This window comes from Meriones unguiculatus, chromosome 15 (assembly GCF_030254825.1).
Source record: "Meriones unguiculatus strain TT.TT164.6M chromosome 15, Bangor_MerUng_6.1, whole genome shotgun sequence".
NCBI lineage: Eukaryota > Metazoa > Chordata > Mammalia > Rodentia > Muridae > Meriones > Meriones unguiculatus.
Window position 1 is genome coordinate 13,094,941 of NC_083362.1, and position 26,784 is coordinate 13,121,724.

General features: G+C 41.6%; 1 protein-coding gene across 2 annotated transcripts in view; it reads right to left on the reverse strand.

Moving 5' to 3' along the window:
• The window catches only part of L3mbtl4 (L3MBTL histone methyl-lysine binding protein 4), a 438,827-nt gene that overhangs the window by 358,136 nt on the left and 53,907 nt on the right, over positions 1 to 26,784 (reverse strand). For both annotated transcript variants that reach the window (XR_009586410.1, XM_060368214.1), the window contains exon 3: positions 3,638 to 3,739. Coding sequence is in view for 1 of the 2 variants with exons in the window: in XM_060368214.1 (XP_060224197.1) it covers positions 3,638 to 3,709 (72 nt within the window). In the remaining variant the exon portion in view is untranslated. The remainder of the gene's footprint in view (positions 1 to 3,637; positions 3,740 to 26,784) is intronic.

Consider the following 26,784-nt stretch of genomic DNA (forward strand, 5'->3'; position numbering starts at 1 on the left):
TCTGTCGTAGGCTTTGCAACCCCTGAGCTTCCACTGCCATGGGCAAAGTCACGGTAAAAGAGTTAAACTGTAACACTCCGTGGAAAACTTTTTCCACACCCTACCTTAGCACACTCAGGCTTTACTCTAAGGTGTTCTAGCTGTCCCTGAGAGAAATGGAACCCTGTTCTCCATCCAGAAATGGAGTTCCAGGACCCCACTTAATTACGAACTGAGAGTGACATGTACTAACTAGGGAGACAATGCAGCCCGTCCTGATGAGACCTGATAGGCTAGGGTCAGAGGGAAGGGGAGGAGGACCTCCCCATCAGTGGACTAAGGGAGGGGCATAGTGGGAAAAGAGAGAGGGGGTGGGATTTAAAAGAGATGAAGGAGGGGGTAACAGCCAGGATATAAAGTTAATAAATAATAAATAAATAAATAAATAATTTTTTTAAAATTTTAAAAGAAGAAAACAAATATTCAGTCTTCTTTTTTAATCATGGCATATTCCCAAAATGAACACTATGTACCACTAAAAAAAAAACAAACACACATGAATTTCCAAAGTATGCATATTAACTGCCAAAAATAACCTACTGGAGACATAGTAGTGAGGTTCTTGCAAGGCAAGTTTATGGCCCTGAGCACAAGTAAAACACTAGTCAATTCATGATAAGCACTGTGTATGACATATTCATAAATGTACATAAAAGATTCGGGGTTTTAACTTTCCTTTTGTTTATGTTTCTTACAGTTCCACAAAAAACTATTAGCCATTGTCACATATTTCAGGAAATATTTATTATTCTTTGATACTTAATTCAAGAAATGCTTGATACTAAATATGAATATGAGAGGTGTGGCAGAAAATTTCACTTTTTCTCTTAGTACCCGGCTGTAGTTTTCTCTCTTTATCATGTGCTCGTTTTTGAAAATATAAAATTCTACATGCACATGCATAGAGGATCACCAAAAGAAAAACCCAGCTTTGGCTATGGTGCATGTCTTTAATCCCAGCACTCAGGAGGCAGAGGCAGGCCAATCTCTGAGTTCAAGGCCAACCTAGTCTACATAGCAAGTCCCAGGATAAGCAGAGGGCGACACATGGAAATCCTGTCTTGAAAAAAATCAGACAGAGAGACAGAGGAAATGACAGACAGATAGACCCAGTGCCTGATGTGAGATACCCCTGCTCAAATTTTTGATCAGGAGTATCCCACCCAACCCCCACCCCAAATATAGGCTGTTGTCACTGCTCTTGTCCACCAGAACTGATGGAAATACCCTATTCCGGATGACACCACACATTCTGGCCACAGAATATCAAGATATTACTTTAGCAATGACCAGAGAATGTGCTGCTGACTAGCTTCATACTACTGGGAGGGACTCTGTAGGTTGCTAGGACGGGAAAGTCATGAGAAATCTTCCCCTTTAAACAACAATGACTAGTGTCACAAAATGTGTCCATAGATACAATAGTATCATGAATTTTAGCCAACTGCTCTCTGATTGGATTTCAAGCCTACACCATAGGAGGAAACATACCTGGTACTGTAAATTTAGCCAATGATCTATTGTTGGGGAGCTCACAGGCCCCAGGGGTGAATGAACTATTTCTCCTAAATGCACACAATATCACATTTCCTTCTAAATTCACATCTCTACCCATAGATTAATTCAGTTCATAGACATCATCAGAGAAGTGTCTCTGTGCAGAAGATAATGTTTTATGCAGAAACTCACAACTGACCAAAATGTAGAGAATAAATGTCTGTGGAGGTTCAGCCGCTAATGCAAAAGAAAAAAAAATCATTCACCACAGGGGGCTCCAGGACACTCTATCCACCTTAACTTTCCTCAAGGCACAGAGCTGTCAAGGGGGAAATGCTCAGGCCAGAGAACTAGAGTGATAAGCATTATACCTTCAAAACGTCCACACTGCGGAGTAATTTTAAGCGAGATTAACACTGAAATCAGTGGATGCAGATAAAAAGCAAATTAGCCCAATGATCTTGGTAGGGCTCGCTCAGAAGACTGGGACCCCAGAAAAGATAGAGGGTCCTGAGGAGAAGCCTGACTAGTGACAGACACAGGATCCAGCTTTCAGTATCACTCTTCCCTGGGCCTCTAGCCTACCCTACACATTTCCAATTTGGTAGCCACAATGTTTGCATGAGGCAAATCATTGAAACAATTCTCTACATAGGTTTCAATATAGACAGACAGTTAGGTAGATGGACACACAGAGGTCTTCTCTGGAGACCTCTAATAAAACGACTGGAGTTCATAGTCCCCATTTCTTTTCTTGATAATGTTCAATTTGACCAGTTGCATTGTGCTACACTAAGTAAGTAAGGAGCAAAGAAGACAAGTACCTGTGACCTTATTTACGTGTGGAATCTAGAGGAGCCTGTTCTCAAAGAAGTTGGGACTAGAAAAGTGGTTACCTGAGTCTGGGACAAGTGGAATGAAAAAAAAAAGTGGCCAGGATGCCTAGGTTTTAAGTAACAGTTGGATGAAGAGGAGCGAGTTCTGAGGCAGCATTATGTGGGGGGTGACTGGGGAAAAGAAAATAGATGTTCCTAAGATTAGGGAAAAGGAGATTGAAAGGGTTTTACCCCAACAAAACAACCAACAGGACAAGGGAGACTGGTTCAGCTGGTAGACTGCCTGCCTTCAATCGTGAAGACCCGAGTTCAGATTCCAAAGAACCTACACAAAGAGCTGAGCACGGTGCAAAAGCTCCCAGTGACAGTGAGGTGGGAGGTGAGAGGCTTAGATCCCCAGAGCTTGTTGGCCAGCTAGCTGACCCTACCTGGTGGAATTACAGACTAATGAAAGAGCTTGTCTGTGGTAGTTTGAATAAGAATGGTCCTCATAGGCTCAAATGCTTGGTCATTAGGGTGCAGCACTACTTGACAGGGGTCAGGAAGTGTGGTCTTGTTGGAGGAAGTGTGTCACTTGGGGTGGGCTCTGGGCTTTCTTTCTCTCTGTCTCTGTCTCTCTGTCTGTCTCTCTCTTCCTCTCCTTCCTTCCCTCCCTCCCTGACTGTGGATCCAGATGTAGAACTCTCGGCTACTCTCCTTCACCAAGTCTGCCTGCGAGCCACCATTCTTTCCATCATAACGATGAAGTAAACCTCTAAACTATAAGCAAGCCTCAATTAAATCTTCCCTTGATAAGAATTGCCGTGGTCATGGTGTCTCTTCACAACAACAGAACATTAACTAAGACACTGTCTTAAACAAAACATGGGATGTGTCTAAGGAGCAACACCTAAAGTTGTTCTCTGTCACACATGCACACACACTAACGTTAACATTAACACCAGTGTTTTGCATACGAAACAACAAATGTTTTAGCAGAGAAATATGTTTGACCTGACCTAAACATTAAACCATGTTAAAACAACATGATACAGTTTATAACATTTTTATTTCTATGGCTCAGTTAGAAAGCAAAGCCTTTTAAAAAGAGACCAGACTTTAAGAACACTGTATTCTAGAATAACATGCATAAAATCCAACCATAAGCAAGTAGCTTTGAGTGGCTGGAGACATCCCTCAGATAGTGTTATGGCAGTGGGACTACTCGACTGAATTTGAGCAGTACTCAGCAACTGGCAGGATGGATTAAGAGGCTGACATCTTACCAAGCACCCTTCCTGAGTCATACGCTCTTTGGAGTCCATGCTGAGCTTCCTCTTCCGGCTGGGCTGTCTCATTGCCACTTCAGCGGTCCTTGACAGCGTTTCCTGCAAAACAGTGGCGCCTTAAACACTGGAGGGAATTCTCCCTTTTCGCAATTTACCAGAGTAAAGAAAACACATGCTGTTGTGGTCTGAATAGCTTGAGTTTGTCCTGCAAGAGTTCGTGTATAGAGGACTTTAAAAGCCCAGCTTATCAGGTTTACCTCAGCCACTGGCTTTGAGAAGGATTCCCACAGTTCTAGAGTGTGATCATTATAAAAAGGCAATCCTGGCCACACTGGCTTTCGGTCTTGCTCTGAGACCTCTGGTCCCAAAATCATCCCAACCCTTAGAGCTTCACTTAGCCAAGCTGATGCCAGACCATGCCCTTGGACCCCAGAGCTGTGAGCTAAACAAGCCTTTAAAAATGAGTCCAGCTTTGGGTATTTTATTACATAACTGATGTAAATACTTATGATTATATTTGTTATAATGAGCTTCTGACAAAATTATACTATTGGTTTTAAAGCTTCTAATACCACAATGAAATAATGGAGCTGGTGATAGATTTCATTTGCTACCTGGAATTTAGATATATAAATATATAGAATATAAAAACACACATATTGTTGTGTTTGGCCTTATCTATGATAAATGCTTTTGTTTGCTTGCTTGCTTGCTTAAATGACCAGTGTGGACTCAGTGCTATCTCTCTGCAGCTTCTATATTCAAAGGGGGTGACAGTTCACAACAACCATGACCGAGGGCTACTAGGTACAGCACAGAACTCTAAAATAGAGGAATCAAGATTAATGTATTACCAATTCAATTATCAGTTCTTCAGCATGTTAGCAGAAAGCCAACATTTTTGGGGAACAAAAATTACTTGAAATGAGACTTTTACTTAGCTGGGCGACCATCTGAGAAACAAACACCAGTACTGTAGACATATACAACAGAAGGTACAATTCTAAAATCCACTCGCTGACATTTAACAACTAAGGAACAATGCTTCAGAAATTGTTGCCCATCCTGGGACAGATTCAGTTGTCTTTGGCTGACTTTGCATACAGCCAAGCTCATCACTCCCCCATCAAGAACTCTCAGATCTCTTTTTCACAAATCTGTCCTCATAGTGTTCATAGTGTTCTGTACAATATCAGACAGCAGCAGGCCAGAGGGCAGAGGCTGAAATCCAGCTGGGCTCAGCACACATTGTCCTGCTGCCCCTCCACTAGACCCACCTGGAAGAACATGCCTTCTTTCAAACAATGACAAGTTTGGAGCCAATGGCATCTCCGACTTTGTCTGAGCCAAAGACTGTTTCATCCCTCAGCTCTCAGTTTCCAGGATTGGCTGTCTTTCAATCTAGTGAATATTTCTTAAATTATCTTTTTGTATGTAAGCTCTGTTCACCGGTAATTTTATTTACACTCAATGTAATGACGTCACAGTTCTTTCCAACACAATTGGTCCCTCCTTCTGCTGAGCCTCATCCTCTGGATGCCTCCCTCCTCCCTGCACATTACCCTTTTCCACCTACCACTACTTACCCATCTTTCATACATCAACTAAGGAGACTCCAGGTCCTCAGAAAAGCTCTCTTTGGTTACTTCCTGTCTCAAATGGATATTGCACACTTTACCTACCCTTCATGGTTACTGTCTCTGACACAGCACTTAATACTTTGGGCTACATTTTTTTTTTTAATTTCTCTGACCTCCTCCTTCCTTGCGAGGCCACAAGCAACCTGATAGCAAGGATGGTGATCCGCCCATCCTTATTTTCCACTACTCAAATTCTACCTCGCTCTCATATAGCAGGCTCTCCAATATGTGTTCGTTAGCTTCAACTGAACACACATCTCCCTGAATTATACCAGAGCCTCACATCCTTTCTCCAATGGATGTCAGTTGCAGATTCAAACATTACTCCTTCTAAAATCCTGTACAACTAAAGTAACATTTTCAAGCTCAGCTCCTGCCTCTTTTTCCTTAACACACACACACACACACACACACACACACACACACACACACACCAAAGCAAAACAAAAAATCAAACAAAAGTACTAATGTCTCACATCCATTTGCTTTTAGTCAGTATGCTCTTAAGACATGCACTTACCTAGTAAATTCAATATCATTTCATTCATTTGGTAAGATGTAAATATAATTCATCTATGCAAATGAACAGCTTAGACAGAGTGCCTCTAGCAGATTATTACTGCACCAGACATAAGCCTTGGCAAGGCTGCCTTGCCTTTCTGTGAATAACACCCACAGCTTGTCAAACAGACATCACCTGCTACTGCCATCTCCCCTTATAAACAAGGTGATCTGCTTTGTTAATCCCTGGTAATTATCTCAGTAGCCCTGATTTGTGTAAAACATAGAAGTCTGAAATTTTATTACATGTCAGGGACAAAATAAAAGCTTCTATAACAGGAGTTTCACAATAAAATTTGACAACAATTGAATTCCATTTAAACTTCGAAATAATAAAGCATAAATATAAAAGGTGTCTAACAATCCATATGTTTTTTTTCAGAGAGTAAATGGATCAGTATAAAATAGCATCAAATATGGAAGATGAACAATATGTAGGTGATGGTGGTTTGATGGATACTCAGGCACACTTACAGATAGACCTACAGAAAAGGTCTATATAGGCACTTAGAAAGCCAGTTCTGAAACTTGTTCTAGTCAACAAAACAGAATATTTCTCTCGACAGAGATCTAACTTGATACCCTTGGCACAATACCTAACTATATGGATTATTCTGATTGTCTGAGAAATGGCCTACTCCCAAGTTGTCCAAAATAGCACATTAGACACTTGTCTTACTGATTGATTTTAAAGAAATAAAGTTGTTAAAAGTCAAAAAAGAATGATGTACAATTATAAAACGCATTCTCATAAGGAAGAAATGACAAACGAAGACCAGGCTGAGCTATCCAGTGGATGTGGGATTGTTCTAAATCCAGGCACTGTCTCCAACAGACAAGATGGGTTTTTAACTAGAAAACATCCTCAGTTATGTTTTGCATTTTAAAAAGTGAGAAAGTAAATATATAAAAAGTATCTGTATTCTGTAGGAAAGCGTGAAACACTGGAAACACTTTGTTAATATTCCAGTTGATCATCAGATGCCTCTGCCTCACATTGGGAGCCACACACTGCCAGACACTTGCCGTCCTGACCCTTTGAGTCATGAACACAAATCAGGATTTCACTGAGGGGCCATCTTGACATCTCCAGTTCTTCAGATTAACTCTACATCCATGTTTGGGTGCTGTTAGGACCACATGTTATCATCTGTACAGTCACAGGTACTTTATGGAACACAGACATTCTTCGTTAAAAATCCCAGAAAGGTGGTTCATGAGGCACACACTTGGGGTAGCACAGGCATGGGGTGAAGCATGCAGCACCCACCTGATAGGACACATGCAAGGCCTGTCCTCTGCTCCCCACCATAGTGTTAAGTTTAACAAAGAAACCCACGCAGTACTCTATGAGTAAGAATTGCAGTGCATGTCATTTAAAAATCATGAGGTACACTGAGCTGAGTGTTCCCGGGAGAGAAACTATACCCAGCAACATGCACAGAGAAGGAACACATGGCATCTGCTTCTAAGATTCTGCATAGAACCTAGAACCCCTGCTCAGACGTAGCCCATGGCAGCTCAGTATCCAAGTGGGTTCCCTAGTAAGGGGAACAGGGACATGAACTCAGTGGCTGGCTCTTTGACCGCCCTACCCTACTGTGGGAGGAGCAGCCTAGCTAGGCCACAGAGGAGGACACTGAAGCCACTCCTGGTGAAACCTGATAAGCTAGGGTCAGATGGAAGGGGAAGAGGACCTTCCCTGTCAGTGGCCTTAGAGAGGGGCAAGGAGAAGATGAGGGAGGGAGAGTGGTATAGGGAGGGAATAAGGGAGGGGGCTACGGCTGGGGTACAAAGTAAATAAACTTAATTAATATAAAAAATAAAAATTTAATAAAAGAATTTAAAGTGAACTTCTCGTCTGAAAATTGAACACAAATACACAATTACTACCCTCATTTCTTACTAGTTCCAAGACGCTACGTGTATTCATCCACTTGATAGTGTTAGCAAAGCCTAATCTTTGGTGTTTTAATAAATGAATAGGTGGTTAGAGTTGAATAATGACAACTTTTGCATGAACCACTAATATTTCACTATATCAATATCAACAGGATAGATTACCTAAGTGCTCACATAGTAAGCAAGGCTATAGCAGGTCCTTCCAGCAAACACATACAACCCAACAGTGTATGTACTATTAATACCCCCACTTTACAGATGGGGAAATGCCGAGATGTTAAGTGACTTGTCTCTACCCAGGCACTACGATTCCAGAGTCCTTCCCTCAAACCACGCAGGAGCCTTTGGAACTGTAATCTAAGTTCAGTTATCTGAAGCCGAACCTCTCCAAACCCCTTGCTGAACTTCTCAGCAGTGTCTTCCTGTTGCCGCTATGCCTATTGAGGCCTGTGATGTTTCCTTATTTCACTTATTTCATCAATTTGGAATCTTAAAAAAAACGGTTGGTTAATTACATATTAATTGTGTGTAATCTTACATTTTACGAGAATAACTTAGGAAGCCCCAAGATTCAGAGCCCAAAAGACATTAGCTTATCTGAAACTGACACACAGGGCCCTGACAATCACGTTTATTACATCTTCCAAAACAAATCCTTCCTATCACCAGGGCTGCTGCAACAAAATCAGATAATCAGAAAGATAGCTTCCTCTCTCTAAAAACATAGATGTATATTTAAATAAATATACATTTCTTAGGTATATATTTATATCTTTTATATAATATATTATATATTGTGTATATCTTTATATACATATGTTTATATACATATTTCATAAATATATTTATATACTATGTAACATGTGTATGATATATTTACACATTAAATGTTATACATGTGTATATGTTTATATAAATATATTGTGATGACTGAATAAGTTTGGCCCTCATAGATTCATGTGTTTCAGTGCTTGGCCATATGGAGTGGCACATGTGAGCTTACTGGAGGAGATACAGCCTTGCTGAAGGACGTGTGTCACTCTGTAGGCAGGCTTTGAAGTCTCCTATGTTCAGGCTCTTTCCAGTGCAGATGATAGTCTCCTCCTGGCTGTCTGTGGAAGACACTCTCCTCTTTGCTACCTTCATATCAAGGTGCAGAACTTTTGGCTCCTCCAGCATCATGTCTGCCTGCATGATGCCATACTTCCCATCATGATAATAATGCACTAACCTCTGAAACTGGATGCCAACTCAGTCAAATGATTGTCCTTATAAGAGTTGCCTTGGCCATGATATCTCTTCATAGCAATGAAACCCAAAGACAGAAGTTGGTAGCAGGGAATGGGGTGTTGCTGTGATAGGCTTTTGTTTGGAGGAATGTGGATTTGGGATATTGGTTTAAAAAAAGCAGTGTAATGCAGGGCGTAGTGGGCCATACTAGTAGGGATACAGAAAACGGTTGTACTGAGAATGATTACAACTGTGGGGACCTGGCTCAAAAGATTGCTGAGGAGAAAGGTTTTATCTAGTGTGTTGCTTAGAGAGTATTCTTGTGATATTTTGGCGAAGAATGTGGTTGTTTTTTGCCCTTGTCCAAAGAGTCTATCTGAGGCTAAAGTGAAGAGATTTAGATTAATTGCATTGGCAAACTAAATACCAAAACAGCCTAGCAGAGACTCTGTCCTCTGGTTCACTCTTACGAAAACGGTTTTTGATCAAATGTAGCAAGTTGAGAAAAAGAAAAATACAATGTATATGGTTCAAGAATAAAGGGGCACCAGGAAGTGGAATAGAGCTAAATGCTGTATTCAAGGAGATGACTAGATACTAAATAGATGAAAGATACTAAATGGAATTAAGCAAGTGGTGACCTCTGACCTCAGAGCAAGATCCCACCCAGTTAAGCTTCCACCTTGTGAAAAGGATATTTAAAAGGGGACATTGCCACCCATTCTAAATTTACTATTTTTGAGGTTTATGAGGGATAATTATATCATGTTAGGCATTGTTATTGTTTATGGATTTGTGGTGGTATGAAGGATAGTTGTATCATGTTAGATGTTATTATTATTGTTTATGGATTTGTGGTGGTATGAAGGATAGTTGTATCATGTTAGGTGTTATTATGACCTGGTTATTGTTTTCATTTGAACATAAGGACAGATGATTGTGTGTCAAGTTAACAAGGGATGGATTGTGCTCCATTCTCAACTTGACTATATCTGGAAAGAACTACCATCTAGAAATGGAGGTCACACCTATGATCAGAATCTTGACGTAGGAAGACAACATGCCTTTGATCGGCATTTTGAGTTTAGAAGACAAAGGCTTTTGATTTGGATATTGAGGTGGGATGCTACATGCTTTTTTCCCCTCTTTTTACTTTTTTATTTTTATTTTGTATCCCCCCTGTACCTCCCTCTCTCTTCCCCTCCCAATTCTACCCTCTGTATTCCCCACCTTTGTCCCTCTCCCAGTCCACTGAAAAGGAAGGTCCTCCTCCCCTTCCCTCTGATCCTAGTCTATCAGGTTTCATCAGGAGCGGCTGCATTTTCTTCTGTGGCCAGGTAAGGCTGCTCTCCCCTCAGGAAGAGGTGATCAAAGAGCAGGCCAATCAGTTCATATCAGAGACAGTCCCTATCCCCATTACTATGGAGGCCACTTGGATACTGAACTGCCATAGGCTACCTCTGTGCAGGGGTTCCAGGCCATCTCCATGAGTAGTCCTTGGTTGGAGTATCAGTTTCAGAAAGACCCCTGTGCCCAGACATTTTTTGTTTTTTTTATTTTTATTTTTTATATTAATTACAGTTTAATCACTTTATAACCCAGCTGTAGCTCTATCCCTCATTTCCTTCCAATCTCACCCTCCCTCCTTCATATTCTCCCATGGCCCTCTCCAAGTCTACTGATAGGGGAGGTCCTCCTCCCCTTCCATCTGGCCCTAGCCTATCAGGTCTCATCAGGAGTGGCTCCATTGTCTTCCTCTGTGGCCTGGTAAGATTATTCCCGCTTCAGGGGGAGGTGATCAAGAGCCAGCCACTGAGTTCATGTCACAGATAGTCCCTGTTCCCCTTACTAGGGAAAATCCACTTGGATACTGAGCTGCCATAGGCTACATTTGTGCAGGGGTTCTAGGTTATCTCTATGCATGGTCCTTGGTTAGAGTGTCAGTTTCAGAAAAGACCTCAGTGCCCAGATTTCTTGGTTCTCTTGCTCTCCTTGTGGAGCTCCTGTCCCCTCCAGGTCTTTCTATCTCCCCCTTCCTTCAAAAGATTCCCTGCACTCTGCCCAAAGTTTGGCTATGAGTCTCAGCCTCTGCTTTGATACTCTGTTGGGTCGAGTCTTTCAGTGGCCCTCTATGGTAGGGTCCTGTCCTGTTCCCTGTAAACTTGCTCAACCACTTTGGAAATCAATCCGGTGCTTTCTCAGACAAGTAGGAATAGTGCTTCCTCAAGATCCAGCTATATTACCCCTAGGCATATATCCAAAATATGCTCAAGTAGACAACAAGGACATTTGCTCAACCATGTTTTTAGCAGCTTTATTTGTAATAGCCAGAAGCTGGAAACAACCCAGATGCCCCTCAACTGAGGAATGGATACAGAAATTCTGGTAATCTACACAATGGAATACTACTCAGCAATTAAAAACAAGGAAATCATGAAATTTGCAGGCAAATGGTAGGATCTAGAAAAGATCATCCTGAGTGAGGTATCCCAGGAGCAGAAAGACAAACATTGTCTATACTCACTTATAAATGGATATTAGATATATAATATAGGACAAACCTACTAAAATCTGCATACCTTAAAAAGCTAAGCAAAATGGAGGACCTTGGGTAAGATGATCAATCCTCACTCGGAGAGGCAAATGGGATGGACATCGGAAGTGTTATCTGCTTTTTGATTTTGACTTCATAGGAGATTACAGTTAAGAGCTTACATGAATCTCAGAAAAGACTTTGAGCTTAGAACTTTCAAACATGTGATAGACTATGGGGACTTCTGAAGTTGAACTAAGTGCATTTTGCATTGTTATGGCCTCAGGCCCACGGGGCCCAGGGCGTGGAATGTGATGGTTTGAATAGGTTTGGCCCCCATAGAGCATGTGTTTCAATGTCTGGTCATAGGGAGTGGCACTGTTGGCAGGTGTGGTCTTGTTGGAGGAAGTGTGTCACTGTGGAGGTGGAGTCTGGGGTCTTTTATAAGATGCTCAAACTCTGCCCAGTGTAGAAACCAGTTTCCTGCTGATTGCCTTTGGATAGAGATGTTGGACTCTTGGTTCCATCTCCAGCGCCATGTCTGCCTACACACTACCATGCATCCTGTCATGATGGTAATGGACTGAACCTTTGAAACTGTAAGCCAGCCCCACTTAAATGTTTTCGTTATAAGAGTCGCCTTGATCACGGTGTCTGTTCATAGCTATGAAGCCCTAAGACAGACAGACATGCACACACACATACACACACACACACACACACACACACACACACACACACACTGCAATACCAGAAGCAAGCAGCAAATGTCTCCGCTTGAGAATCAAAACATTATCCTTGTTTCAGCCTTCTGTGTCATTTTAAGGTCTACCTTATTTCAATTTTTTAGAATGATATTAAATATTTTGCATTTCAGCCATAGTTATGTAGCCTATATAGCCTTATAAGGCAGTATCTTTTAAGAGGTTTGTTCCCTCTTAAGAACATCTGTCTGGGCTGTGTATCCTTGTTTCTAGGCATTCCTCCACTCTAATCAATGAAGCCATGAAAATCTCCTTCCTTGGCTGCTGGAGAGATTCCTCAGGGTAAGAGTACTTACTGGTCTTCCAGATGATCTCAGTTCAGTTCCAGCATCCAGGTTAGGCATGCTCACAACTGCCTATAACTCTTGCTCCAGAGAATCTGACACTCTCTGTTGGCACTCACACACATATGCTATGTAAACACACAAACACACACACACACACATCTGCATAAATAAAAATAAATATTAAAAATTAAAATAGCTCTCTTTGTAAAACATCAGTAAAACAGAAACAAAGAAGTGAGGTTAAATGCTGACCCAAGTGTGGCCAAAGCAAGAAAGGGATAGAAGTTAATACTTGTTCCCATGAAGAAATGAGAGCCACAAAGGCCAACAAGAGATGGAGTAGTGGCATCAATTTATTCCCTGGAAGCCAAGAGGCGGTCAGCAGGAAGCTCCCTGATGGTGAATCGGGTTAAACAGAATTTGGGCATGGAAGTCAGGAGCCAGTGTTTATAGCTGTATTTCTAAGAAGACAAATGAAGACAAAACAGCAAACAAAAAGCCAGAGAGTGCGGCTCACCTGCTGTGAGCACAAAGTCTCCCCTCTGCATTACAAACATGAAGACCAGTGAGACCCAACACCAGGCAAAGAAGTCAGCCCTCACGGAATCCAGTGACAGGAAGGTCAGGGTGCTCAAAAGGGCAAGTGAAGAAGAAAGATCCCAACAAGAAAATAAGAAATTCCATTATTAATGTGACTTGAAAACCATAAAGAGACTCAAGATCCTCAACACAACCGTGAAACTAAAGCCAGCAGCTACCATGGCTGCAAACCATGAAGAGGAATGCAAGTCAAACACATGGCTACAAAGAAGATAAAGGACCAGACTTTAGGACCATCTCAATAGGCACAAATCCCCCAATAAAGGTTGGTGACGTGCAATGAAACAATAACATAACAGTAATTAAAGGGAATTTCCTCAGCACGGGGAAACACTTTTTTGAACCACCCATAACTAAAATCACATTAAATGGAGAAAGATTTAAACTCCCCTAAGATCATCAGGAACATCGTCCTCATTTTTTTTTACATCCTGTGTCTGATATCTTTTATTTTACTTTATTAATTATAGCTTATTCACTTTGTATCCCAACTGTAGCCCCCTTCCCCATCCCCTCCCAATCCCACCCTCCCTTCCTCTTCTTCTCCTATGACCCTCCCCCAGTCCAATGATAGGGGAAGTCTTCCTCCCCTTCCATCTGACCATAGTCAATCAGGTCTCATCAGGACTGGCTTCATTGTCTTCCTCTGTGGATTGGTAAGGCTGTTCCCCCCTCAAGTGGAGGTGATCCAAGAGCCAGACCATGAGTTCATGTCAGACATGGTCCCTGGTTCTATTATTGGGGAACCCTCTTGGATACTGAGCTGCCTTGGGCTACTTCTGTGCAGATGTTCTAGGTTATCTCCATGCATAGTCCTTGTTTGGATTATCAGTCTCAGACCCCTGTGCCCAAAATTTTTGGTTCTGTTGTTCCCCTTGTGGAATGACAGCCTACAGATTGGGAAAAGATCTTCACCAACCCTATATCTGACATAGGGCTAATATCCAGTATATATAAAGAACTTAAGAACTTAAACAGTAACAAATCAAGTAACCCAATTAAAAAATGGGATACAGAGCTAAACAGAGAATTCTCAACAGAGGAACATCGAATGGTGGAGAAACATTTAAAGAAATGGTCAACATCCTTAGTCATCATGGAAATGCAAATCAAAATGACCCTGAGATTTCACCTTACACCCATCAGAATGGCTAAGATGAAAAACTCAAGTGACAACACATGCTGGAAAAAAGAGGAACCTACTCCATTGGTGGTGGGAATGTAAACTTGTACAACTGCTTTGGAAATCAATCTGGCACTTTCTCAGACAAATAGGAATAGTGCTACCCCAAGACCCAGCCATACCACTCCTAGGCATATATCCAAATGATGCTCAAGTATACAACAAGGACATTTGCTCAAACATGTTCATAGCAGCTTTATTTGTAATAGCCAGAAGCTGGAAAAAGCCCAGATGCCCCTCAACTGAGGAATGGATACAGAAATTGTGGTACAATTATACAATGAAATATTACTCAGCAATTACAAAGAAAGAAATCATGAATTTTGCAGGCAAATGGTGGGATCTAGAAAAGATCATCCTGAGTATGGTATCACAGAAGCAGAAAGACACACATGGTATATATTCACTTATAAGTGGATATTAGACATACACTATAGGATAATCATACTAAAATGTACACCTAAGGAAGCTAAACAAGAAGGAGGACCCTGGGTAAGATGTTCAATCGTCATTCAGAAAGGCAAATGAGATGGACATTGGAAGAGGGAGAAAACGGAACAGGACAGGAGGCTACCACAAAGGGCCTCTGAAAAACTCTACCTAGCAGGGTATCAAAACATATGCTGAGATGCATAACCAAACTTTGGGCAGAGTGCAGGGAATCTTATGAAATAAGGGGGAGATAGAAAGACCTGGAGGGAACAGTCCTCATTTCTACTTCACATGATACAGGAGGCTTTGGCTAGGGGAATTAGTCAAGAACAAGAAATTGAAAGCTTCTGGGTAAGAAAATAAAAAAAAAATCTACTTATAATTACATAATGTAGTGTTTCAAGCACCTTACAGAGCACGTTAAAAATGCTAGAAATTGTGAAAGTGGAGACAATAGGCCAATGTAAAAATCTACACACAAGCAATTAATAATAAAAAAATAAATTTCAAACGGATTCCATTTATAATATATCAAAACAGAAAATGTTCAAGAATACACATTGTAAAAGGAAGTGCCAGATTTACAAACTTTAAACCTGATACTGTAAAATGAAATTAATGAAGGAAATAGATACTAATTTGTTTGTGGTTAGAAAATTTAATGATCTTGTGTTACTTTTATTCTCAAAGTTAACTTACAGATTTGGTACAACCACTAATAAGATCCTAGTTGGATTTCTTGCGCATAGTGATAAAATGATCCTAAAATTTGTATGGAAATGCAACAGCTCCAAGACAGCCAAAAATAATCTTGCAAAAGTGGAAGACAGTAGGAGGATTTATGATTCCTGACTCCCCAACTTTTTCAAAGTTACAGGAGGCAAGACAGTTTGGTCCTGGCATAAAGATAGACACAGACTAAATAAATAGAATGCGATTTGAAATTTAACAATCCATTTATGGCAAATTAATTTTCCAAGGTGTCAAAACTATTCACGGAGGAATTTCAGTCTTTTCAACAGATGTACTAAGGCAAACAGACAGCCTGTACTAGAGACAGAATCAGCTCAGTGGCCCCAGTCCAACAGTAAGGGCTGAAGCCATTCAACTCTTAAAAACAAAAGGGTGAGCCCTTATGGGGTGGAGTTGCGATAATAGCTTTGTAGATCTGACATAATGGGTATAAGAAATAAATAAAAGTAAAAAGAGGTAAAGTGTACTCCAAACCCTCTGTGCTTCATATTATACTCAACAAAGAGAAAGGACAGCCATACGGTGGGCGAAATGATAGATGTCAAAATGTCTAAAGGACCCGTATCAGACGATTAAAAAAAGAAACAAAATAAAACTCCTACAGCTCTACCTGAGAAATAATGACTGAAAAATCAACAAATCTGAACAAATATTTCTCTGAAACAGATGTGCAAATGAGCAATAACCATATAAAATGCTCATTATCATTCACCATTAGGGAGATGGAACTAAAAATCAGAAGATACACCAAGTAAGTATCTACAATAAACAAATGTAGACAGTAAAAGAAATGTGGAGAGACTCGTACATTGCTGGTGAAGAAAATAATAGAATAATAATAATAATAATAATAATAATAATATACTGCCTGGAATGAAGAGAAAAGACAGTGACTGTTACTGGGTACCATGTACCTTCAGAGAGGATAAAATGCCCTAAAATTAGATCTCAGAGATGGCTGCACAGCCCTGTAAATATACCAAAAAGCACTGAATTGTATGCCACAGATGTTCACAAATCATTCTACTTCAAAGCTCTCTTTAAAATGTAGTCTTTCATTCCTCAAAAACAGATCCATAATTTACCAACGAGTACATAAAAAGTCTTCAAAGGCACTAATCATCAGCAAAATGCAAGTCACAGCTAGAGTGACTGTTCTTCCAGGGACAAAAACTGACAAGACTTAGCAAGGACACAGCAAAGGCGCTATGTAAGTCCAACCATTAGGGAAAATAATGTGAAGGCTCCTCAAACAACCAGAAATGGAGCCGCTGTTTGAGCTAGCAATCCTCAACACCAGAGAAGCATACAAAGGGAAGAAACCAGTTTGCAGAAGAGGCACTGACACTACCATTTTGACCCAGTGCTCACAACACACGAACTATGGAATCATTCCAGGTATCCACTGACCAAGGAACAGTGGAAGAAAATGTAAGGTGCATGTGCAATGGAATCTTTTTCTGCTAGAAAAGGATGAGATCCAGTCTCTTGTGGAAATGCGGAACAGACTTGAAGACATTTTGGCAAGTGAAATAAGCCAGGCACTGGTATACAAACGCCACATGCTTTCACTTCTACGGAAAAGCCAGTTAATCTCCAAAGGTATAAAATAATGGTTACCAAACCCTGGTAAAGACATGGAAGAGAGGATGGGAAACAGACGAGGCACAGGTATGAACTTGCGTGAGTACGATATTTTATGTTCTGTGACACAGGAGGGAACTATGGTCTGCAAAACTGAATTCACAATTGTGAAACACCCGGTAGAGGGCTAGCAAGGTGGCTTGGCAGAAAAAGGCACTTGCTGCCAAGACTGACTGAGTTCAGTCCTCCCTGGAATCTACATGGTAGAAGAATTAGACCAACTTCTGAAGTTGTTCTTCAATTGCTTACCTTCACACATGAACTGGAACACATGTGCATACACATACACACATGAGACATACCTACCTACCTACCTACCTACCTACATACATACATACATAGATGCAAAATATTAAGTAAAGAAATTGGAATGCTCTTAACACACACATACCAAATAGATATGAGATAGATAGATAGATAGATAGATAGATAGATAGATAGATAGATAGAAAGATAGATAGATAGATAGATAGATAGATAGATAGATAGATGGATGAATAATAGATTGATGAAGATACGCAAAACTTCAGTAGACTTAAATGCCTCCAACACATACTCAAACAAACACACACGATAGAAAGACAGAGACACAGAAGTCAGGATAATTGTTGTATCTACCATCTCAGACAGCTCTCTGTCTGTCTGTCTCTTTTCATTCTTTTTATGGCAAAATCCTATCCCATTGCACATACACCCCACATTTCCTCATAGTATTTCTTGGTCAGTGGATGGCTGGAATGAATCCATGGTTTGTCTATTGTGAGCACTGGGTCAAAATGGGGGTGTCAGAGCACATTCTACACGTGCTGAGAGGCTAGTCCATTTATATGTATAATTAACATGTGTCTATTTGAAATGAGAGGAGTTAAGATAAAAAGGCAGAATATAGGTATTGATATCAGAAGAGAAAACTGGACAGACATTTGAGGGCCTGCTCCAACCTTAAACAGAAAAGTTTCTCTTTGTGGTGAGGAGCTAAAAGCAAAGCCATGGGGACTGCACAGGATGCTCAGCCCTGGACACAGCACTTACCACACACTCGAGAAATAGGTAACCCCCTGGGGGAAGGCTGTAGGTGCTAGTTTTTCAAATGCTACTTTATTTGGGGCTTCCTTAAAGCTTATACTTCCCTTCCACCATTCCCCAACCCCACGTAGGGAATAAAGAAGATTGTGAAGGAAAGGGGACGTAACCCTCTTTACTTCTTTCTGCTGGTAGAGTCGTAGAATTCTTTCGGGAGCAATACCAATTCCTGTCACCATAAAGTCCAGAAGTCCAGATAACCAGCAAACAAGCAAGCCAGCAAGAGCAGCAAGCAATCCTCCTCGGACTCCTCCAAGCCACCGCACCTTCTTTACCTGGGCTATTGTATTTATACCCCTCAAAGTCCTCGGAATTCAACTAATTCCAGTTGGCAAAAAGCCCCTCTCAGAGCCCTCACGAGGCAAATAGCCTGCTGCTCTAGACATTCTGAAACAGTCCCATATCCCACAACTGAGATAAAAAAAAAAGTTTACATCTACAACAAAAGGTGGAAATAATGTAAGAGCCCGAGGATGGGAAGGGGAGCTGCAAAATAGCATCTAGCAATGAGGTGGCTGTGGCAAACACCAGCTCGTGACCTCAGCGTTCACCAGCCCTAGGTCCACAGAAGTTGAGTCCTGACCAGTCAGCCATGGAGGAATAGTCACAGGGGTCTACCACACACTGATGACCTGCTGGGAACAGATTCTGGGGAGGGGAGGCAGGGTGTCCACTTACGTATCGGATGGTGAGCCCACCAGGCTCTGATGGTTAGTTCCAAACTCAGGACACACGGATGGCCCTGATAAAACTCTGTGGGACACTAAGCAAAACCAAGATTTCTAAATAAGAAGCAAAGACTTATAAGGGGGATGTGGAATGAACATGGTAGGGGGAAGACATATACTGTGCAGAAGGTGCAGAACATATACTGTGCATACACAGAACTGAAAGAATAGTTTACTAATAAAAAGCCATTTTCTGAACAAAATAAAGTAAATTTTATATTTTAATTAAAACCTGGGTTATGGGAGAGCTCAAAAGAATTAGCATGCTGGATTTAGATTTAGTCAGAAGAAATTAAAAGTGATTTGAAAAAGAGACCAAAGAAGGCACAGAATTGAACGTTCTTATTGGGATAAGAGATATAGTCACCAAGTATTGGAAAGATTTCAATAACACTGAAATTAATTTACAAGTCAATGTCACTCTAATGAAAAATCCTAATATTTCCCAAAGAACTTGTCAAACATTTGACAAATCACATAAACAAAAGATGAAAACAGCTAAGAATAGCAATAAGAAAGTGTTCCCCTCAGCACTCAATGTGCAGAGCTGCAGTTACTAAGGTAGTGTGCTGTTTGTGAGGAAACAGGCCAGGAGACAAACCACGCAGATGAAAGGGCCACGGGACATAAAAAGCTGCACACGGAAACATCATTATCTGAACAAGCATTACAAATAATAAATATGCTAATAAACGATCCTGCCACAAGGAGAGTCATACCCTCAGGCCAAAAATAATTGGAATCTTCCCTGATGGTGTTATCTGCCACCACACAGGAAAGCCGGCCATCTCTACCCTCGCTCGGTTCAGTGTGGTTCCAACTGACTGCTCCACTGTGCTCAAGGGAGTCCCAGTGAAACTAGATGGATTATTATGTAAAGACACTAACACAGGGCCCTGCCCACAATGACACAACCTCTTCCGTGTCCTGCTCGTCAATCCCCCTTCCCTTCCTCTGAACAACTTTGTCCTACCGGCACTTGTCATCACCAGTCAGAGAAACCCACACCAGCCACCTGCTAGGGGGTGCAGCCTACAGGGGTGGGTTCACACACTCTTGCACCAGGAATCCAGGAGAAAGGGCCAGCCTGTCAGTAGCACGGAGCACCTCAACCGCGCTCCGATCCTTTACCTTCTGGATATTATCAGCCTCCATATAAAGCCACACAAAGACTTCCTGCAGGGAGATAGAGGATTCGGGGGTTTAACAAGGGAAGGACAATAGAAAAGGGCACATAAATGGCACCCTAAGTTCTGCTGCACTGATGAGCATCAACACTGCTGGTGATAGTCTGAACAGGATCACGTCGAAAGGCGAGCATTACACGTACATTAGTTTGCCTCTCACAATAAAAGAATTAACAGTATATGTTTTTAGTTTTGTACAGAGAAAAATATTTATGAAGGAACACTGAAGACACGATAACTATGAGAAACAAGACTACCAATGGAAGGTAATATATATGAAGAGCAAGTGACCCCCAATAGTGTTTGAAAGCAAAGAGAAGGTTGCTGGGAGCTAGAATGGAAGCAACAGGAATCCCTAGGTAGCCCTGGGAAAGTGGTGGTCGGTCCAGCTGCTTATTGAAGTGCTTGGAAATATCTGCTGAAGCTGAACCCGGCTCTGGGTAGCCGGGATCCATCAGTTACCAGACATACAGAAAAACTCTAGCATGTGTGAAAAGCCTGTGGTGTTCACTGTAGAATTTATCTGTACTGGGAGAAATATCACAAGACCCTACATACCCATCAACAGAAAAGCATACATTATTACCGATTTGAAAGTGAGTATCCCATTTATCACTTGATGTCAACGGGCAAATTGAAATACATCACGGTACTCACAAACTATAAAATACAGTTCAGCAAAGGGAACAAGAGATAGGACGGTGTTTAGTGACCGGATGCCATGTCAGCCAAGTCTGCTCGCAGGCACATACAAACCTAGAGCACAATTCAAGGATGCCATGTGCCAAGAATTGCTCCAAAACCACATGAACTGCTGTTTGGGGGTTGTTTTAGGGATTGCGCATAATCTAGAGATGATGTAAAGTACACAGGAGCATGTGGGTAGATTATGTGCGAACACCAAGCCTCCTTTTACAGAGGGCAAGCCTCCGAAGATGAGCGTCCTGGAAACATTCACTCGGTTCTCATTTATCCCAGCCAGAATAGCCTGGGTCCCCGAGTAACTGTAACCTCTTTGCTCTCCGTAGCTGCCATTTATTAAGCTCTTCTCAAGCACAAGACATCCCCACAACAGCCCACTGAGGCAGAGCTAGCCAAAGTGACAGAATGAAGAGAAATGAATGAAGAAAAATAAATGTAGAAGTGGTCAAGCCCAAGTCTGGACACCTTTGTAAAATGTTTCTTTAAGGGCAGCACGGAGGTAAAGTTTGTACCTAATGGATTACAGAGGAATTTCAATCCATCCACATGGCTGCTCTCGCAAGCGATCACGTCCACAGACCTTCAAGGTGTATGTGATCTGGCTGGAATGCAGGCATGCCATGGATTACATTATAATCTGGCTGGAACCCTGACATGTCCTTAGTACACACCTTTAATCCTTAACAATGATGGTAAGGTTAGTTTATAGAAGAAAGCAGCCATGTTTGAAAGTGGTATCTAACTGAGGGGCAGACACAGTGATTAATCAGAGAAGTTTAACAAAATGAGTCACAGATAAGATGCACCCAACTGTTCACAAGAATAGTTTCTGTTTTTAGAGACAGAGTTGCTCTCTACAGCCTTAGCTGCCCTGGATTGTATACCAGGCTGGCCTCGAACTCACGTAGATCCACCTGCCTCTGCCTTCCTGAGTGCTGGAACAAGAGTATGCCACCATGCCCAGCTAAGAAAGGCTACTTAAGAGCAGAGTGGGGGAAAGTAAAGAAGTTTGTGTGTGTGTGTGTGTGTGTGTGTGTGTGTGTGTGTGGCAGTTTTAGTGGGACAGTTTTACAAAGACAGGTGAGGGAGAGAACAAGCTAGCCACAGATGATGATGGAACAAGCCAGAGAATAAGACAAAACCAGAAGATTAGAAAATATTTCCAAAGTTAGCATGAAAATGCACAGCAATTTAGTGAGGAGCTGAGAGAAGCCGGATTGAATTAGTCAGTTTGGAAAATTAGATTGTAGAGAGGCTAGAAGCTTCCAGGCCTAGGCCCAGAGATAGTTAGAACAGGGGGAAAAATGTTCTGTGCTCATTCCAAGCTGTGAACTCACAACAGCTTGAATATGGCACTCATCTCATCCTTTCATCTGAGGATATGAGTACTCTCAGCACATACTTTTCTCTGAGAGTGTGAATGTGTGCAAATAAGTTACTTACCTAAGGTTGCATGGACAGCTGGTAGCAGAACTCAGCCAGATCGTAATATTTAAACAACAGGAATTTTCATACCATACGGAGGACATCCTAAACTCACTATAACACACTTTCAACAGATGCCATGCTGAGCTCTCACACAGGGAAGCGTTCCTAACATCACATCACTAAGTACTGCTCAGAAAAGTCACCTTCCAGGGAAACCCTCAATTACGCTGGCGCTCTGAATCCTCACTCCTGCTGCACGGCTGACGTGAAAACCCGGTTTTGGCAGAAATCAAACCATCCTCTCTCCGGTGCCTTACTGCTTCTGACCAGCAGCAGATCCTCATGAAAACAGCCAGCCTGAGTCAGGCAAATAGAAGCTTGTACCACAAAGACTTCCTTACTCAGAGAGTGATGAGCAAGAGTCCAGCTGGGCTGGAGCGATGGGGTCTCCTGAGCACTGAGACCAAGGTGAAGCTACAGCCTCATGAAGCCACACTGCACAGACTGTGAAGGAAGAAGAGAGCGTGTGGGCGGTGCCACTGCTCAGCTGTAGGATAACATCCATGCAGAATGGTACACGCAAGAGCACAGTTCCACCCACATTCATGCAGTAAGCACACGTAACAAACACTCAGATGGAGGACCTGAACACTGCTAGCTGATTCCCTGCACCGAGCAGCCTAATGGCCATCCTGAATCCTAAGGCAACCGGATGTTACGCAGATGGAATTTCGTAGTGTGCGTTCTTATCTTGGCTAGAACGGGTTTGTGACCGTCACCACACCGCTGCATGCAGCTGTCCCATCTCAGCCATGCAGAATATTATGTAGAGCATGTAACACATCTGCGCATTTCCATGCTGATCTGCGTTTGGGTACCCCACTTTAAGGCGTGGAGTACTGAAAATGGTAATTAAACATCCTGCGATACGCCTTTGCTAAAACGTATGTTCATTCCAGGTTTCTCTAGGGCGCTAACTAGACAGAATTCCCAGATCATAACGTATGTGTATCGATTTCCTACCATTGTTGCAACAAATAACCTCAAACCTGGAGGCTTAAAGCAGCATAGATGTGTTGTCATACAGTAACAGGGATCAAAAGTCCTACCCGGGTCTCATTAGGCTAAAAATCAAGGTTTCAGCACAGCTGCACTTCTTTCCGCAGGCAACAGGGAAGATTTTTCTTTTTGCCTCTTCCAGATCACAGATGTAGTTGGTGGTCCTTGGCCCCGTGGTCTCATACTTTATCTTCCAAATTTGGCCAAGTCTTCTCTCTTCTCTGATGTGAGCATTCCATCAGTGACTCTTTGACTCCCCCCAACACACACACACACACACACACACACACACAGTGTTGCCTTTATTTTCAAAGTGTTTTTAAATTTTGTTTGACAAACTCTGACATCACTATAAACTCGTTTCTTGCTTTCCATGCAGAAGGTCTCGTTTCCCCTGTTAGTCCTGTGATCCTTGTTAAATTGCTAAAAATCTATGTTTTGAGAATAGAAATAAAATTTTAAAACTGTATGTCTATGTAAACCTATATAGGCTTTTTATGACACAATGTCCTAGTATCTTAAAAAAAAATACAAAATAACTAAGGTTTGGGGTAAATTTTAAACAAGGGGAAAGGATACTGAAAAAAATTAGCAAAAACACTTGTATTATGTAAGAAGTTTTAGACTGTTAAAAGAGAAAAGTGTGAAAAATAAAAGATAAAATTGGAATGAGAAAAGTGAGGAAATCAGCCCCTACACACTTTTTTACATTTTTTTTTTTATAGATACAGCGTTGCTGAGTTTATTCACACATACAATTTCCCTTCACCACCATTGCCTTCTCTGACCACACTATTATGGCTTATCTTAGAATTCCATACCTACTTAAAACAAAGCCCAGGGTGAGACTCCATCTTTAAAAATTAAACGTGCATTTCAGAGACGTTCCTGGCAAGGGAACCCAAACAAGGGTCTTGACTGTTGGGTGCTTGTCTGTGATTGGAAATAGAAGCTGTGTGGTGAATGTATGGTATGGAGCTAAAAGCTATTTTTTATGCACACAATCAAGAACTAAGGAAAGCTTTTTCCTGCCTCGATTAGGAACTGGGGTGCCTCCATCTACCAGCTTAGGCACCAGAAAGGACCACTGTATTAAAATACTGACTAAAGCAATCACTCGAAATCAGAAACTCCAACTTTACTATGCAGAGACAGGAAGACCAACCTCCCTCCACACAGCAATGCCGAGATGCCAAAGCCATAGCAACAAAACCGATCTTAGCAGTGCATCAACACCCCACAACGTGCATGGAAGAAAGCTTCCTGGAGTATTAGCTCACAACTTTTCTAATCAGAAAATTCACGAAGTCGTTAGCATAAAAGTCAGGAAAGGCAAGACAAAAGAGTGATCATTTCAGAAATCTTCATATCTGAAAAGGCAAAGAGCCAGGCATAGTGGAGCACACCTTTTATCTCAGTGCTCTGGAGGCAGAGGAAGGAGGATCTCTATGAGTTTAAAACCATCCTGATCTACAAAGCAAGGACATCCAGGGCCATTACACAAAGAAACTGTCTCAAAAACAAAAACAAAAGCAAAAAACAACAAAAGAAAACAAAAAGAAAAACAAAAAGAAAAACATTCTCCAAATCTTCTGTAAAAGTAAAAATTGAAAAAAGTAAATAGTAAATAGTGTGAAATATATACAGACACATTATATATGTATTCTATTTGGAACTGAAAACTGTTGAACTGGAGTTTAGAGATGAGACATTTACCCAAAATATCCCAGAAAATCTGGTGCTAAAAATTATGAGAGAGATACTGGCACGGTGGCACACACCTGTAACCTTAGCACTCAGGGAGGGAGGCAGAGGGAGGCAGGTCTCTGTGAGCTCGAGGCCAACCTCGTCTACAAAGTGAGTCCAGGACGTCAAAGGCTACACAGAGAAACCCCGTCTTGAAAAACCAACCAAACAAACAAACAAAATTAAGAGAGAAAAGATACTTAGAAGGTAAACTATGATGTCACAATATACATCTAGCAGGGAGGTGGACAAGGTAGGAGAAAAACATGGATAGGGGAGTTCATGAAGCAAGACCTCACCCTGCTCCCCAGAGACCTCACCCTGCTCCCCAGAGGCACATAATCCCATAGAATGGTCACTGTCCTATGTTTTCAGACCCAGAGGTTGCCATTGGAACTTTTAACACCCAATGAGTGCCTGTTACACCATCAATTCCTCATTCTTCAAATTTCTACAGGCATAGCTCTTCATCCGCCTGCCTGTCACTTGGCCAGACAGAGAGAACTGGAGCCAAGTTTCAGGATCTACTTTCTTTAATCTGCTTTCCCACTAACCACTCTGGTTTTTACTACCCCTTGTTTGTGCATCAGAAACAAAAGCAGGCTTCTACTTATAGATCTCAGGAGGTTTAAGCAGTGCTAGTACATATCCTCTACACAATTATTATTTTGTTGTTGTTGTTGTTAAACTTAGGGAACCACACTCTGATAACAGAGTTTCAGGACAGAAAGGTGGAAAGGTCTAGTTCAATGAAATCCATCCTTGTGGCCACAGTCATTGATTCAGGGATGAATACATAAGCAAACAAAAACCAATCGATTTCAGGACTCTCACTGGAGGTAATAAACAAAGGAAGATTTTGTAGAAATGTTAGGTTGGTTGACTATAAGCCTGAGTCTGCCGATCCGATCAAGTAAAGGTAAGGTTCACGGAGACCAAAGGCCCTAGAGGCAGGCAGATCAAGTGTTGGGGATGAGGATCCCCTCAACACAGCCACAGCTGATCCAATACCCACCCAGGCCTCTGCAGCTTTTGAGCTAATGACTTCCATTCCTGCTTAAGCCAGTCTGAGCTGTGTTTCTATCTTTGTAACTAAGAGTCAAGCCTAATAAAAAGTTTAAAAACTAGGAAGTAGCAGATAACAGCGATTGCAAGAGCACAGTTACTCTCTTAAGAGTTTCTCAGCAAAACACTGAAAATGATGTACATTCTAAGCCCAATATCACTTAAACCATTAACCACATGCTACTTTGTAAGCCTAATCTTCATTTTTGTAATGGGGCAGAGATCTCCCAACCGTGCTAAGAGGTCTCTCAAGATTATAAGCCATTTACAGCAAAATGATTTTCATTTGTTTACTTGAAATCAATTCATTGGAGTATTAGAAAATATCACATTTAGAATACTTAAGTAACCAAAAGGTGCCACAAAGTAAAAGTGTCAGTTGGCCCAGGTATGATTACATGTGCTCATGACCTCCATTATTCAAAAGGCTAGGGCAGGAGGACTGTTCAGCAGAAGTTATGAGAGATGAACAATGTCCCAAGAAGTTAGTGAAGACAACACATGCTTGACTCATCCTCCTTCAGGGTCTCTTTGCCTGTGTTCCTAATCAGTCATTAATGCTACAATACAATGATCTTCCCATAAACACTCCCTGAGTGTAAAGGATTAATATCAAG